Source organism: Ptychodera flava, chromosome 21, assembly GCF_041260155.1.
Source record: "Ptychodera flava strain L36383 chromosome 21, AS_Pfla_20210202, whole genome shotgun sequence".
NCBI classification, from domain to species: Eukaryota; Metazoa; Hemichordata; class Enteropneusta; family Ptychoderidae; genus Ptychodera; species Ptychodera flava.
Window position 1 is genome coordinate 35,540,271 of NC_091948.1, and position 18,475 is coordinate 35,558,745.

The 18,475-nt window shown below is 37.3% G+C and overlaps 1 protein-coding gene across 1 annotated transcript; it reads left to right on the forward strand.

Moving 5' to 3' along the window:
* Positions 1-206: 206 nt before the first annotated feature.
* On the forward strand, positions 207-15,381 carry LOC139122138 (putative leucine-rich repeat-containing protein DDB_G0290503). Its single transcript, XM_070687551.1, has 9 exons — positions 207-607; positions 2,098-2,414; positions 2,828-4,262; positions 5,886-6,213; positions 6,956-7,138; positions 7,649-7,920; positions 9,455-9,527; positions 10,634-10,679; positions 11,505-15,381. Exons 2-9 carry the CDS (start codon positions 2,117-2,119, stop codon positions 11,798-11,800), a joined length of 2,931 nt encoding a protein of 976 aa, XP_070543652.1. The 5' UTR covers positions 207-607; positions 2,098-2,116; the 3' UTR covers positions 11,801-15,381.
* Positions 15,382-18,475: the final 3,094 nt, after the last annotated feature.

The window sequence follows — 18,475 nt, forward strand, 5'->3', positions numbered from 1 at the left end:
CGCACATAGCCGTCTATGTGCAGGGCTAACAGGCACTTTCGTTTCCCTCCCCATGCCTCAATGCCTGTAGAGCGCAGTCGCCCTTGATATAATTACATGTAGTTCCACAGAAATTCGACCCTCAGCCGAAATTCCTGCCGAACAATCAAACTACAATTTTTGCATCACGCCCAATCAACAATCAGCCAGAAGCTCCGTTACAACTATCTCTGCATGGCAGGGCTGTGTGTTCCGGCGTTATACGGCTGTGGTGGGAGGCCGTATAACGCTGGGAACACACAGCCCTGCCATGCAGAGCTACGTTACAGCTGACCCGGCGCTTTTTCATCTGAACTGTTCATATTGAGGCACCAAAGGTCAATTGACATGCCCATTGTTGCATTCTTCACAGCGTTAGCTACGAGCGTCGCCCATGTTGTGTTTCTATGGACTTGTTTACTTTGGCTTGACTGGTGATCGTCAGTCGGAAACTGTTGTATATCTGTTGTGAAATCCCATAAGAACACAACACATGTAGCTCTATCTGGCAGTACATTCATCCGCATTGAAAACGATCCATCGATCAATCGAGTACTTATACACCGGGCTTAAGCTTATCCCAGATCAGGTAGGTGACGTAGCCTTGCCAATGCAATAGGAAACATGCAACATTCCACGGTGACCTTGTGTGACCTATGACGAGAACGCAAGGCGAGCGCTTACCAGGGTATTCATCGCTTTAATTGGTATTCACAATAACATTGTACTTGAAAATACAGCTGCCTGCATCGGTGTTTGAATAGTGCATATGTATAAATTTATCTGCGAATTCATTGCACTTGCAGCTCAATCAACTAGGCCTACAGCTGCAAGGTTTGCCAACGGCATTGCCTTGTATATCTTACCCATAAATTATACTTCATACAAGCTCGAGCATGTCGTGAACAGTTATGCCATTGCATACATAGAATGGTTCGGCGGTGTGAACGTGGGCGACATTTGTGTTCCTTGACTCCAATTAATGAGGGTTTTCACTGACGTAGGCAATTGAGACCGGGCTGAATATAATGGCTACGGAACACAATCAAAAGCTTTCACGACATACAACAAGCTATTTTTGAACAAAGTCCCTCCGCCTGGTACTGCGGTTTGAAATGAACCATAAAACGGTGCAAAACTTGTAAATCGTTTTAAAATCTCACCTAGTTTCGTTACTACACTCTACCATGTATTTCTCTCACATAAACGTGTATTGGGTCAAATGCTGAAATAGGATGCTTTTCAGTGGAGTACAGTCCAAGGTTTCTTTAGAAAGAGAAACAGTCATAGCATACGTGACTTAGCTTTCTACTTCTTTAAATCCATTCGCTGAATAAACAACACACTATAAACAAAACATTGTAAACATAACTACACATGCTACCCATGTGGGGGAGTTCGGGTCAGAGAACACAAAAAACATGCTACACCACGACACGCTGCAAACAACACAACATGCTATAAACGCTGGAGAATTGTGATACCCTGACACACTACGGTCATGATATAGTAGAATAGGTAATAGTACAGAACCTGGCACATAGACACAGGGTTTATCACTCGGTGACAATTAAATTAAAATTAGATATAGAGATGGCGACGCTTTCACTTTCGCTTGGTCTTTAATGTTCTCGTTGTGCCATCTCTGCATCAGATTTTAATTAAATTGGTCTATGGTGCCAATAAATGAAACTGCATCGCGTGACGTAAACGGAGACATGTCATACATTCTCACGGTGCACTTCCATAACACAACGTAACATCGTGACATAATCTGTAACAGTGATGCTGTTTCCACAACATCATGACGCACTTTACACGCCACGGCCAGATGAAAATCTCTGGAAATACAATTTAACATTGACATTGAGACTCTCAGAGACAATCCACTTTAAAGGAAGATTTACCAAGTAAATTTATGATCAAGAAAGTTTCAGTTCCATGGTTCTCGAAATCTACTTTGGTTTTGTCTCTGAAGTTTTATCTGAAGTCATGTCACCATCTTTAATGACGACAGAGTCATGAGAATCATTAAAAAGTCTGAAAAAATAAACTCATATCTTGGCTTGGTAATTGCAGAATATCATAAAAAACCGCCATGGCTGCCGGTCTGGTCGACGAAGACCCAACAAAAAATGACAACATTGGCTGCAAGACAAGGATTTTCAAGCTCGCTGAAGAATTGAAAGGCATCGCTAGTAACGATGAAGACAATGAGATGAAAGTGAAACATCTTATGGACGCCATCGACGTTGGAAATGGTCTTGTAAAGACCTGTGTATATATCTGCTCTTCTCTGATGTCAGCAATTGACCAATTAGCAATGACTTTCAACATGGTATTGGATGATGTAAATAAAAAAATACCCAGCGAAAACGTGATGTCCACAGATGATGGTGAGTAAGCAATATGGAGAATCGTAAAATTATTGGCAGTAAGTCATACAAACTGTCATCATGATTTTCCTCACACTTGGTTTCGTATGTGAAAGTACTCGTTTACATCTCACTGTTGGCTTAAGAAAACTTTGAATCATGAGTTTAATCGTTGGAAAATGTAATTTTTATAGCTTGATACAAACTGAAATATCAGTGGCGTATTCTTTATTGACTACTCACCTACATTTGTGCAGCAAAGAATGTTCAATTAATGTAATGACGACTGCATGATTTATGTTCCAAAACTAGTGTCTCTACATGACATTGGCTGTTTATTGAGATCAGATTCCGAGTACAATGTTAATAATGTATGTTGCTGTTTTCATCGTTAAAATTGGTTTAGTGACCGATACAATTATTTGTTTCTGCAGCCGAAACGTCCTCATTGATGCTTCTCATTCAAACTGCTGAAAACTTTGCAAAGTTGATAGAGCAAGCACTAGGCAGAGCAGGTTCCACCAAGAAAATGGCAACTGCGCTGGCAAACGTTTCCAGAGCAATCGCAAGTGACCTGGCGAGTGCTGACAAATTAGTCGAAGACAGCCTATCCGAGGCTAAGCAGTTGTTAGATGAGTGCTCAATCAACTCTGAAAAATTAAAAATCGACGTAAGAATTGCGCGTGACGCTATTCAGATAGCATTGACTGAGACTAGCGGAACTCATACTGATGATGATACGTTGGCATCGAACGTATCTGAGATTTTCAACGCTTGTGAAGAAGCGAAAGATGTTTCTGATGACGCAGCTGGTGCTGTAGAAAACCTCGAAAGGGTAACAGAGAAACTAAGGATGGCAATAGAAGAAGAAAAAAGCCAAATCTACGGAACGAAAATTCGACAAGCGACAGAAGAAAGCAGGGAGAGTCTAGAACGTGCAGAATTGATGCAAAAACTCTTGAATACGGCAGTCGGGAAAGTCAGAGAGCTTGTTAAAGGCGTGGAAGATATACAGCATGAACAAAGTGTGGCAAAGGTGAAATCAGAACTGACAGAATTGAAGCTATGTTTTCAGGAATACCAAAGCCAAATAGAATATGTACATCGCATCGTTAATACCGTATCTCAAATTGATATGAATTACCTCGTTGATGCAGATGAAGACATTAAAAAGATCGTGGAAAATATGAAAACGTCAGCGGACGATACCGTCGTAATCACAGCACCTGCTAAAAAAAGTTTGTCAGAATTTGAAGAAAAGTTAATTGAAACAGAAAAAATCCTTGATACTGAAGCAATGTCTGACGGTAATCTGATCCTCTTGGAGAGACTACGTGGAGAATGCGAACCGAAATGCGCAAAAGCACGAAAAGCAGCAAAAGCGACCGAAATTAAAATGTACAAATTCATTCAATCAGATCCTAACAGGCAAAAAGCTGAGGATGCCTATCTTAAAGCGAAAGTTGTAATCGAAGAAACATTAGCTATTGTTAAAAATGTTCGCCAAGCTGCTGTCGAATTTCTTGGAAATACTGAAACTGTTGAGGGTGAGAATGCAACAGCAGAAAAGAGGATAGAATCTGTCAATCAAGGACCCCAATCTCCTGAGTACTGGCAAACAACGGAAACGACAAAGTTGGCAGAAACGACACTTCAAGCAGCTAAAAAGGCAGAAACTGCTGTATCAAGAACATCCAAATTAGTCGAAGAGTGCCAGAAAGCAATGTCAGATAGTACCGTTTTTATCGATGCTAATCTTGTATCTAACCTTATAAGTCGAACGAAGGAATGCCAGTATGCCATCTTCCAAGGACAACGATCCTTAGAAGAACTCCAAGACGTTGATCCAAGAAACTGGCCAGTTCTAGGGTAAGAATAATTTAATATATCATAAGAAAATTACGGGTATATAGAACACGCATTTCGCAAACAGCAAAAGTTCATAGCCCGGACCAATAACTTTGACCATCACACAACTTGTTAATGAGAATTTTGACGTAATTCTACTCTATGGCGTGGCAGAAATTACAGAGAGTTTATTGACATTTTACATTATTAGTAGACACTCGTTCGATGAATAAACCTTTATTTTGAAATCGAAACCACTCTCATTACTAGGCCTACAGTCCCGTGGAAAAGTAGACAGTATGATCATAAGAAGTTACGATGTGACACTTTGTGTTAGATGTACACATAAAGAAATTAATCTATCACGTTCCACTTACGAGACGTGTATCTAACTGTCTCGGTGTACAATTCAATAACAACAATGAAAACCATCCTGCCTTGAATCACTTCTCTTTTAATCATCTCCACTACCCGCATTCAAATCGTCACTTAATTTTCTGATATAAGTCAATGAATATATATTTTAGAAGCAGCATTTTCTGCAACAATAATACCAATGTCAAGAGTTTTACAGACAAATATCAAAACACATCGTTCGTACTTTCAGCTAGGAAATCTTAACAATGAATCAACTCACAAAATGTTATCCTAGAATCATTGCCGACTTCGTTACCGAATAAAATGATTCACCTAATATACACAGTATCATTGCCGACTTCGTTACCGAATAAAATGATTCACCTAACATACACAGTATCATTGCCGACTTCGTTACCGAATAAAATGATTCACCTAATATACACAGTATCATTGCCGACTTCGTTACCGAATAAAATGATTCACCTAATATACACAGTATCATTGCCGACTTCGTTACCGAATAAAATGATTCACCTAATATACACAGTATCATTGCCGACTTCGTTACCGAATAAAATGATTCACCTAATATACACAGTATCATTGCCGACTTCGTTACCGAATAAAATGAGTCACCTAATATACACAGTATCATTGCCGACTTCGTTACCGAATAAAATGATTCACCTAATATACACAGCATCATTGCCGACTTCGTTACCGAATAAAATGATTCACCTAATATACACAGTATCATTGCCGACTTCGTTACCGAATAAAATGATTCGCCAAATATACACAGCATCATTGCCGACTTCGTTACCGAATAAAATGAGTCACCTAATATACACAGTATCATTGCCGACTTCGTTACCGAATAAAATGATTCGCCAAATATACACAGCATCATTGCCGACTTCGTTACCGAATAAAATGATTCAACTTATATACACAGTATCATTGCCGACTTCGTTACCGAATAAAATGATTCGCCAAATATACACAGCATCATTGCCGACTTCGTTACCGAATAAAATGATTCACCTAATATACACAGTATCATTGCCGACTTCGTTACCGATAAAATGATTCACCTAATATACACAGTATCATTGCCGACTTCGTTACCGAATAAAATGATTCACCTAATATACACAGCATCATTGCCGACTTCGTTACCGAATAAAATGATTTACCTAATATACACAGTATCGATCATTTACAACGTCTATTTCGTTTTACAGTACATTTCAAGATATTTTGTACATCTATTTTCTGTAATAGCCTTCCACCCAGAGTAGGAAGTCCACTATGTGTCCTGAGAGCTCCAAGACGGTTTATGGACAATCACAGAAACAAAATCACCTGTTCATTTCTTGAACGATCGCCAGTAAGCCCAGCAGCCGCCAATCAAAAACAAATAAGTATGGTGGTCACTCCACAGCTTCTTAGTACAGGAGGTGGTGAACTCCCAGTTCCAGCGCTCCTTGCGATCAAGTATGATTGCAAGAATGACTATGGTGGCGACATAATCGTGAAGAGTTCTAAAAGCCGAAAGAAATGGTCAGTTTTACCAACAATTTCGACGGAAAGACGAATAGACGAGTTTCCGGTAAGTTAGCAAATATATTGTGTTCTCTACGTTGGCTGGCTACTCTAACAACTCCTAAACATAACAATACTAAGTCGTGATCTTTTTAACTAACAACGGCAATACCTTTCTAATTTTTCAATACTCCTGACAGTTTTAATTGCTACATGGACAATATGTTTAATCCAATAGACATATAAGTCAGTATGTAATGATCACACACTGACGTTAAAGGGATGCGCAATCGGATCTAGAGAGTAGGTAACAGGATGCTACTGTTTTGGCATGCCAAGACTTGATGAATTATTTTTTTTGATTTTGTTCAGCATGTATACTATGTTTTCCAAATTTACATACATTTTTTTGTTTCCCGGCGTTCATGTGAACATTTTTCTTAAAAAATCAGCATAGCTTTAAATTGTTTGTTTTAAGTATTTTTGCTGTAAAGATTCCCATACTCACATTTTGAGTACCTCTCCAAAAATGCAAAAGACCAGTTCTAACCGATTTTCTTACATTTCTTTCATAAAATTGGCATATAAGTCAGTATTACTAAAAAAGTATCGGTTGTTGCTTTTTTATTCAGCAAAGAAAAGGCATGAAGTATATGAACAATATTGTACCATGTTGTACTTGTTATACCGAGCTCTACAATCACGAAATGCTTGAGTATAGGAAATATATATTAAAAGATAAGATTAATCATGACACTCTTTATTAAAGTGATCAATGTTACCCTTAATTAACACGATCCTTGTTTCAGAATATGGTATTTGCTGAGGTCAAAGTTCAAAACTTTGAATCTTATGCAGTTTTGCTGCGAAGTGTGCGTGCAATATCTACAGTTGACGACAAAGGAGGTGAAATCGCTATGCAGTCCAAGCATCCTTTGTTTATATCGATACAGCCTGGTTGTCTTACAGGACCAACTGATGTCACCCTAGAGGTTAGTTTGGAACTTCTAAATAAAAACGAAGTTCATCATAATTTGTTGGTGTTATCTTTCCAATTTTTCCCCTGATACGCTTTATTTGTGGCATTGGGTGACTATTTTGTTATTAATAACAATGTTGGTAGTGGGTAACTATTTTGTTAACAATGTTGGTATTGGGTAACTATTTTGTTAACAATGTTGGTAGTGGGTAACTATTTTGTTAACAATGTTGGTAGTGGGTAACTATTTTGTTAACAATGTTGGTATTGGGTGACTATTTTGTTAACAATGTTGGTAGTGGGTAACTATTTTGTTAACAATGTTGGTATTGGGTAACTATTTTGTTAATAATGTTGGTATTGGACATTTATGTCATCACATTATTTATTACTTATGCTGTACATGAATTTGAAAAAAAAACTGTTGTATCGACTTACAGTGCCTGTCACCAAATTACACACCCTGCCATGGGCAACATTGCAAATGTTAAATGTTTTCTGTTTGTTCTCTGATTGGTTTCAGACCGCAACTCCAGATACTGCAACGAAAACGTTGAAGTATGCAGAACCATTCGTGCGCACCACCTTTTCCCCCACACCCCGTAAATCTGTACGCCTTGTACTGGCCACAAGACCCCCCATTGATAGGACACCGGTCGTTGGGGGCCAGGTCAACCATCTCTATTGCCTCTACTGCGTTGACAACAAACGTTGGAAAGTCTCGACCGTGTTAGAAGGTGAACAAACTGCCGAGGGCCTAATCCGTGTACAATTGCCACCGACCACAATCAACCAGTAAGTACGCCCCCTCTCGATGATAAACAAAGCTACGATGACAGTGTATATTCCCAATTATTCACCATAGGACCCGAAATGAGTCGAGAATTTCTCAAGACCTCTACAGAGCATGACTTTAGAATCAAACCTCTTTCAGTGAACCAGAAAGCTTGAATACTTAAATTGTTTGTGTTTGGTCTAAGCCTCCCTTGGGTAATGAAGGATTATACTTCTCTCCAAACGGAGGGTCAAAGTAATTATAAATTACCTGATATATGTCTCTGGAAAAGTCGAAGAACCTTACCCAAACTGAATCGTTTGAAGGCAAAAAAAGTTTCAAGATTACAGAATGGTCGCAACTTCCACAGAATAACAGTGAGCCAAATATTTCGATTCATGACTGCGTGTTAGATACTGTTCCACATAACTGGAGATCCAATCCAGAAGCTGTTGAACACTCCAACAGCTTGTTGATCGGTAAATACACATAATAATAATAATGGTTTATTTCCTTTCGAAAATGTGTGAAAAAGCACACTCACAAAGACAGTTACATGGAGAAAGTGTTGATAAGTGTAGGAAAAACGAGAGTGAAAAATAGTTGTCTTGCAACTAATCGGGTCACTCCCGAATACCTGGTAATTTGACACATTCACTGTATGGGCTGAAATTTATCAATGAATTACATGGAAAATGCGGATCAAAAATTTGCAGCAGTAACTATGGAGGCGTGAAAGCTCTCAGGAAGACAAAAAAGATACACAGCATAAACTTGATAAAAGAAAACCGTTTCCAAGTTTCAAATTTACACAAAGGGAATTTATGGAAATAAAAACCAAGGATTAATATACATCAATGACCAGTGAGACTATTCTGAAGATAATTTTTGTATTCCACTTTAAAGCGATATCTATTGTGTATTTCTCTTATTTCAATAGGTATAGCATTCCAGACTTTCGTTGCAGCATATTTTACAGTAAATTCACCTGCCTTATGTCTAATTTTTGGTATGGCTAGATCGTTACGAACACTTTGTCTTGTACTATATCTATGTTGAATCGGGACAAAAAAGTCTTTAAAAGTATCTGGTAGTCTGTGGTTTAAAACATCATGTACAAAAATTGCAAGCTGTAGTTTATGTTGCTTGAAAACATCTAAAATACCAAGTTTCTTAAAAGGTGGGGACGAGTTTGCGTTATAATCGCTGAAGGTCATTATACGGACCATCTTTTTCTGAACCAGGAAAATATCATTCAAATAAGTAGGATAAGTATTTCCCCACACTTCAAGGCCATACATTATGTGGGGTAAAACAAAGGAATTGTATAACAATACAAGTGTAAATAGCGGTACTACATGACGTAATTTCAGGAACACACCTGTTAACTTACTGATTTTCATTCTTACTTGTACAATGTCACGTTTTCATGATAAATTACTGTCTATAGTTACCCCTACCATACATGTATTTTAAATAGTTTGAAAATTTCCCAGAATTAATGAAATTTATGCAAACTGTAAGATAAAAGTATGCTTTTTATTTAAAAAATAGGCAACTCCTGATGGCGTTGTTATGGAACGCAAATGACCCTGAGTCTTTGGAAGAAACGTTGTCATTGGAACAGGTCAGTGATTACTGTCATTATGTATTCTAATGACGTATGCATACTTTGAATAGGTGACACATTATCACACACTTTGTCCAAGAAATGAAATTTAAGTCAGACACTGAGCATTTTCTCTGAGACTATTGAAACCTCTATGCAATAAAGGCAGGGTTCACTTATTATGTGCGGATTGGGTCGGAGGAATTGGGGAACCTATCCTGGGGAGGGTCATATTCTTAAACCCTGTTATGGGGAAAGTCAAATTTGCAAATTTTACATTTTTGAAGTGAACGCAAATTCTCAATACCAGTATTCGCCGGTGAAAAAAGACAGAAATATGCACAAAGTAATAAAAACTGCCGATTGCTGAAGGAAAGTTTAAACTTTTAACACAGCTAAGAACTTTATTTTCACATATTTCAACGCTTTGTCTGAGGATAGTCATGGCAGTTCGCAAAATGTTAAAAGCCTTATGATAACGCAAAACACGGAGGGAATGTAAATGAGTATAAATACATTGTGTATAGTGTTATTTCATTGTAACAAAAATATTTCTATTTATTGTACAACACCGTGACTGGATGATCAGTCATAGGAAAGGGTAGAGCCCTGCCTCGAGCGACAAATTTTCCACTCTTTTGACATATAAGTATAACTCTAAACATCATTGCACATGTAATTTAAAGGGACAAAGTCGGCCATTTTTCAAGAATTTTTCAGACAAATAAAATGGAACCATCTCAAAAATTAATTGATGGTCATGACCATTAATTCATTTTCGCGATTGTTTAATGTATCGTGTCTAAAACCGGCGTCAAATATGTGCATGGTCACCCATTCATTCAGTATATTTCAACATGTCAAACAATATAAGTAGTATCTCGTATCAAACAAAGTGCATGAAAAATGGCCGACTTTGTCCCCTTAATAAGCCAATCGCCACATACTGGTCTCGTATATGCTTGCTACAAAGCATCACAAATACTAGTTTACGATATCTTCCATTTCTACTCGTCCTGTGTCCAATAGTATGTACCTATACACCTCCTCTCTCGTTATTCGCACAACATTTCATTCTTTTGGCATGGATTTGCTGATCAAGTATTTTTTCTTTACCATTGCAGGGAAAGGGAATGTCCAAGGAGATGAAAGAAAGACATATATTTGAAGGTGAGTCATTGATTGTGCGCTTTCATATGTCCCATTCAAAGCGAAAATACACAATTACAACGTCTATTTGTATCTGCCGTGAACATCCCTGTGGCGTGGTTTGAAAAGTTTGACCGCTTACCATGTTTCTAAAAATTAACTACAAATGTTGTTCTGGGTAAGAGAATCTACTAGTATGTTATTAATTGTATGGAAGAGTTTCCATGCAAAATAAATTCAGAAACCAACAACTTTCCGTTCAGGAAGGTTCTCGTTTAAATAAGGAACAAAAAATTACTGAAGGTATTGGAAGCTTTAAGTAAAATTATGATTATCTTTATTGACGATTACTGGTCAAGTTGTTTGTCATTGACCTTTTGATGCCAACAAAAGACATTCTGGAGATAAAGATATCAGATGATTTGCTTTTCTTTCCTGTTATGGCTGTATCGATGAATATTATTAATTTATATCATTTATAAATATTTAGATATAAGAAGGACTCAAGTTACGTTGAGATTTACTTTGAAAGATTTATGTTAAGAATTCAACATCCTGCATGGATACTTATCGGCCTTTGGAAATGTGCTACTTTGTATTTGTATGTTTTATTGTTATATGAGGGCGATTCTGGAAAACTTGCCAGCTGACGTCTTTGGCAGTTTTGTCTATCTTGATTTTCTTTGGCGTTGTATTTTCTTTGTACACTCCATAGTCTGTATTATTCCCACGAAGATTTCGTCATGTATACTTTTAACTTAACAATATAGTGTGGACTTTCAAGGCTGTATTGGAGATATTACTCCACTTAGCTCTCACGTTTTCATACATTCTGTTTCATTGCAGCATGCTTGTCTGACGAAGCTTTCAAAACACTGTCTCGACACCTTACTGATGAAGTGGAACATTTAGCTGTCTACTTGGGAGTTGGTGACCACACACTGAAAAAAATCAAATCAAATAAACCCGACAGCAGAACCGATCAGGCGAAGCAAGTACTTATTGGATGGCGACAGAAGACGAAGGGAGATAACCAAAAGAAAGTAGGACTTCTGCGTTCAGCGTTACACAAGTGTAAACGACTGGATATGGCACAAAAGGTTCAGAATGACTTGCGAGACGCTCTGAACTGGGGGTTATAGAATCTTCCGAACTTGAAGTTAAATCAACAAGCTCAATATCACGACAATATAGCATTTAAAGACACGCCTTTGTGGTTTCACATATTGTTTGGGGAAGCAGAATTTTGCTCGCATAAAACAAGGCTTACACGATGTCGAGTTTTTCTGTCTTGTTTGTTTTTTTCCTAGTCAGCGACTTGCCTCATTATTTCAATTTTTAAGTATTATGGTGTTTTCAGACAACTTACTCGACATCGTTCACTTTTTGTCGATATTTCAATTTCTATTTCACATAACACATAATTCTATTTTTTTCATTTTGAGTAAAAAGCTATTTGGGTACATCAAGAGAGTAGTTCTAATGCTGTGAGTTTGATTGGCTTGTATATTCGAAATTTTGATAAGAAATGCACTTCACATTATTATAATACCTAAATGACAGAAAGATTTTCAAAGTGTCAGTTTGTTCATACAAATTTTCTGGTAAGAAGTTAGACATGCATGACGTTATATTTTATTACATTTTATCTGAAATGTTTTTGCCATTTTGATAAAAAAGACTCAGACTAAAGATGATATTACGTGTGCAGGAGGTAAAAAGGATTCCAGAATTACATCTTTGTCCATCTGTTAAAGTAAATCTATACAACTTTTAGAGATGTAACGTCCAAAATGATTACGTCAAATGATGGACAAAGTCTTCCCTCGGCAAGGACTTGTACATGGTCATGCAACGGTATGGTGACGCTTTTGCTTTGAAAAAGTGAGTATGTACTGAACGTTCCACATGCAAACCATGTGAATGTGTAAGTAACGATTTCAAAGCGTTCCGAATGCGCAGTAAGATAAAATGGGGAACCATACCAAACATTAACACTTGTTAATTTAACAATTTCCAAACTGCAAACTAGAGGAGATTCAAAGACGTTGCCGACCTTCAAAGTGTTAGTCTTTCAAATGAACCCCTGGTATTACTTAAAAAGTCAGCAACCGCTATTAATGCAAACATAATTAAGAAAACATTTGTCGCCTACACAATATCGCTACGACTTTCACGTAACCAGCATCCAACAAGATCATTGCCAATTATCTGTTCATAATCTGTTGCTATTTTCGCAACAAGAAAGCAAAACAACATCACCGACAGAATGATTCTCCATGTCTTACATAAATCAATGACTGACATTTTTAAAAAGGATTATCATTCGAAATATCAAGATTATAGTCTAATTATCAAATCAGGTTTTTCTACAGGCGTATTAATTATATCGAGAGATTTAAAAAATGTTTGCAAAAGTCATGTTTAAGTTGAGATGACATCACTTGGTGACTACGTAGTGATGTCACAGCTAACTCCATAGATACGTTACATTCATTTGATAGAGTATATCGTGTTTAAGTTGAGATGACATCACTTGGTGACTACATAGTGATGTCACAGCTAACTCCATAGATACGTTACATTCATTTGATAGAGTATATCATGTTTAAGTTGAGATGACATCACTTGGTGACTACGTAGTGATGTCACAGCTAACTCCATGGATACGTTACATTCATTTGATAGAGTATATCGTGTCTAAGTTGAGATGACATCACTTGGTGACTACGTAGTGATGTCACAGCTAACTCCATGGATACATTACATTCATTTGATAGAGTATATCATGTTTAAGTTGAGATGACATCACTTTGTGACTACGTAGTGATGTCACAGCTAACTCCATGGATACGTCACATTCATTTGATAGTGTATATCGTGTTTAAGTTGAGATGACATCACTTGGTGACTACGTAGTGATGTTACAGCTAACTCCATGGATACGTTACATTCATTTGATAGAGTATATCATGTTTAAGTTGAGATGACATCACTTGGTGACTACGTAATGATGTCACAATTGTTTTGTAAGACAATTCAATGCAGTGGTAATAGGCCTATATACTACGATTCGTTTGCCTTTCTTCTGTGTATATAAAGATATAGTTAAATGGCATTAATTACAGATAACAAATATGGCTTACTTCAAGCACAGATGGTAGAGTAGTCGTGCTCCCGGCAGACGCTTTTGGAATTCAGATGACATTTCGCGCCAGATGAGATTTTTGTGAAAATGGTAGTATGCTACTTAGTAAACTTTCGTCAGGTAATAATAATGTTGACTTCAAGTCGGAACTATTATTACTTTGATTGTTATCAGCTGCAGGAGAACAAATTCAATTTTGACTTCAAATTTGCATTAATGTAACTGTGATTTCTCAGTAACATGGGGATGAATTTGGGTTCATTATTTTGTAAACATTGCAGAAACTAGAAAGACAAACGCCATTTTCACTTTTAAATAAGGTCAATATCTTGTACGCCCTTTTAAGGCAGAACGCGCCTCGGGGACAGATATTCGAACTCTCAAATTTCTACAACTCTTTTCTGATCTACCGGTTTTTAAGCTCTTGAAGAGAGAAAACAATTTACCGTCTTGTTTTTTTTCAAAAATCCAAACTTTATTTTTCCTCATAGATTTAATACAAGGATGGCGAGCGTTTTGAATTTCAAATATAGCAAAATTTGGGTAATTTGTTTCTCTAGTTTAAACTTTGCGCGATGACCCCAATTTTTATTGTTGATTTGACGAGAGAATGGTTGAAAGTTTCACTTAGGAATTTTAAAAGTTCAAGTCTTTCACTTTCGAGGAGCATACTACTTTCAGGGGAAAATCTGCGGTTAAGGGTGTAAAGATCATCAAGATATATTATGCTTGTGCGAAGTACGCAAACGTGAATTTTGAAATTTTAGTTTTAGTTAAGTTGTTCAGTAGGTTTCCAATTGTAAAACTGTATCATGTTTTACCCAATCGTGATTGTGACCTATGCATAGACATTAGACGTTGAAAAAATCTAACTGGAACATTTTTTCTCTCCTCGAGGTTTATTACATAGTCGACCATCCCCATAATCCGAGTCGTGTACACTAGACTGTCTGTATTCCGGCAAGCAACTCAATTCGTTTGGTACATTACAATGTAATACACACAGTTTTGTCGCATTTTCCAGTGATTCGTTTTGTATCGAGCATGAATTATATATTCAGGACAATTATCACATTGTTTACTTTCTACATAAATATTACCTTGGATATTATTATTATTATTATTATTATTATTATTATTATTATTTATTATTATTATTATTAGTTGTTGTTGTAATGTATAGGATATTTAATGAATCTTGATAACGACAACAATGTGGCGGCAAATGCCTATAGTGATTTAGTTTTACTAATGAATGGTCAGTACAAAAGGTACAAAAGGTACAGCATGAGACATGAACCTTGCGTGTACAGGCTCTGTATTTTGATTATGTTTACAGGTATGGGGTTTGATAAAATTATCCTTTTAGAGAATGGATATATACGTTACAAAATTTGTGGAGCGCATCCTCTAACGTCACGACCTTTTATCTATCTACACTAGATGTAAACACCAAGTTTAATATTGGGTTTTAGGGGTTTTATTTCATGAATTCGAGACGTTAATGTCATTTCACCTCCTCTTGGAACTTTATACCTTTTGTAGTTTGCAATAAATTCGCAAACCTTCATTGAAGCAATTAATCAGCTGATCGATCAATCTATCAATTCATCTTCCCTGAAGAGATATTTTCTGTGACCTCGCTGTTCGTCAATCAGAACGCCTGTTTTAATAGCCCTACTACGGTATACATCGGTACTGAATCCAATACTTCGGTATCCATTGGAATGAATTCAACTTGGTATACATCCGTACTGATTTCAATATTCGGTATACATCGGAATGAATGCAACTTGAGAGATGACTTATATTTGCAATGTATTATGAAGAAAGTCATCATTTAATAATTGTATTAATCAACGATTTTTTTCATGGATTTGCTAATGATAATCATAAAATGAAACCAATTGTCACTGCCTTTTTATTGTTTGTATGACCTCAATTTGAGTGTTCTTTATCTTGACCGTGAACTTTTAAATGAAACAACTGTAACAATGGCCTTGGGATAAATCTAGCCGAAATATCAATATAATAGGCTTAAACTAAGCGAAAACTCAAAAATACTAGACTATTGGTATCAAGTGAGAATCACAAGGAGATACTATTATATTAACTTGGCCATCAATTATATGTGATCAGAATGCGTTGTTAGCATCTGAATAATGCAGGATATACTATGAGAACAACCAAATATACCGATTACAAATGAGTGTAGGATACTCGATGATGTACTCACATCAATTCGTATACGGCATCCCGTTCTTGCACGAAGATTGTACACCTTGCACTTTATACTGAAGATACACGCGTTGACTAACGACTGTTGATATAGAACTGGATCGTAGCTGTAAAGTCGCCATAGTGTACAGAATCGTGGCGTTAGCGTCGAACTCATCGCAGATTCAGTCGACAAAACCGATGACTCAGGCAGCAGAGGTAGAAAATGGTGCTGCTCCGAATGTATGCAAATATATATCACCCTTCAAAGTCAGTGTACTCCGAGAGAAAAATAATTCAAACTTCCAATGGGTTACAAGAGTCGTTGTAGTATATTTCCGGACACAGTTATGCAACTTTTTGACAAAGTTTCTCTGTTAACCAGTTAACAGTTTTGGAAACTGATAACTGAGAACTTGCTCTGTGCATGTATCAGCGTCAAAATGATGCATACCACGTGACTGTGAATTAACGAATTACAACAGAGAGTTTGGACCAGGTATGTTGCAATATACACATATTGACTGGCCATGTGGGCAACAGCATACATCTGTACCCCGAGGGACTGTGAGTCACCCCCAAAAACATGCAGACTGTTTCCCGAGGCCGTAGGCCGAGGGAAACAGTCACTCACAGGCCCGAGGGGTTAAAGACGTATGCTGTCGCCCGCATGGCCAGTCAATATGTGTTTTATAACACACCTCATCCGTAGCCATGCATAAGAACGTACTATAGGCCTACACAAAACTTGTCGCATGAATGATGTAGGCCTAATATGTTGAGGTGGTTCGGCAAAAAAAGTTTTTCCCAACAGGGCCGCAAATCTTCTGCAAAACGTTCAATGTACTTTTGATTATCGTTTTCGTTCGTTCCGAGTCCTTGTTTGAAACAAGTGCATTCGTTTCTTCTTCAGAAAGTAGGATAAACCGAGAAATTTCTCGACTATCGTTTCGCTCGGCCGCAGACGACATCTTTGTTTATATTCCAGTTCGCGCATGCGCCAATATTTTTTTGACGTCAGCCGGCATCATTTTTCAGAACTGATGTCTGGCAGGCAACAGACAAATGATGCCTGATGACGTCGTTTACGTGGATCAGCACAAAAAGAACGCATCCCACGTGACTATCAAATTGGCGAATTAGAATACAGACTGCGGATGAGGTGTGTTATAATGTCGCTCGACAGTATAACCGGCGAAAATCAGAATAATATTGTATTTATAAATCACAAATTGTGGGAAGTAAACAATGTTTCTGAATACAAGTTCCTTCTTACTTTTCGCTTACAGTATGCTGGTTAGCGTTGAGGTACTCAAACCCTGGCGTCCTCGGACAGAACTGCTTAGTTATGCAACCTTCGCTATGCTTGGCTGTTTACTTGTAATCGGTGAAGAGCGTACAAAGAATGCCAACACTGAATCCAATCAAAACTTTCTATACTGCGGCTATTTTGAATTTACCGTTTATGGGGAACACTTAACTCGCAAAGAATGACATGCAAGGCCATTTACAGGTGAAATGCGTTAATGCGGAAAATGAAAGGATTTTTTTATGAAATTAGATGGTATCTTTGAGTAAAAATACACAACTAACAACGTAGAGCTTGTGCCTTTAATTCTAGTATCACATGATTTCCTGATGCATCTTTAGACATCTAATTCCCAGCTAAAGTGTAAGTATTTACTCATGCAAAGAGCATTAATGAGCGATAATTTAGTATGCAAATCAACTGATTAGTCATCAGAATGGAGAATGTTCATTGGCCTACAATCGAAAATAGAGCACTACCAAATTTTGGATATTGTACAGTTACTGTCTGGTACATGTTTATAAGCTATAGGCCTATGGTAATCCACTTAAGGTAGTATGCACCTCGAAAGTGAAAGACTTAAACTTTTGCTCTAACTTTCCTCAAGGAATCTTTCAATAATTCTCTTTCAAAATCAAGAATAAAAATAGGGGGTCACCGTGCGTTGGTACTAGAGAAACAAATTACCGAAGATTTACCGATATTAGAAATTCAAAATGGCCGCCATCCCAGTGTTAACTCTATGGAGAAAAATAAAAATTTTCGAATTTCGAATAACTAAGCCGGTGAAAAGTTTTCTTTCACCAAGAGCTTTAAAATGAACCCACACATGTGGTATATCAGAAGAGAATTGTAAAAGTTTGAGAGTCCGAATGTCTGTCCCCGAGGTGCGTTCTACCTGAAACGTTTGTTATTCATTGTCGTTTTAGGAAGCAAACATTTTGAAAGCCTTTGTCAAAACGAATTACAGTCTATGTAACTTACAAAATTATGGGAATTCTCTAACTGAACACACACAACATCAATGCTATTGAACTCTGACCTATAATGAGTTAGTTAATGTATAACATGACAAAAACAAAAAACGAGAACCATGCCATATGGTGTAGATGGAACGTAACATTATAAGAAAGCCTTTCCTTT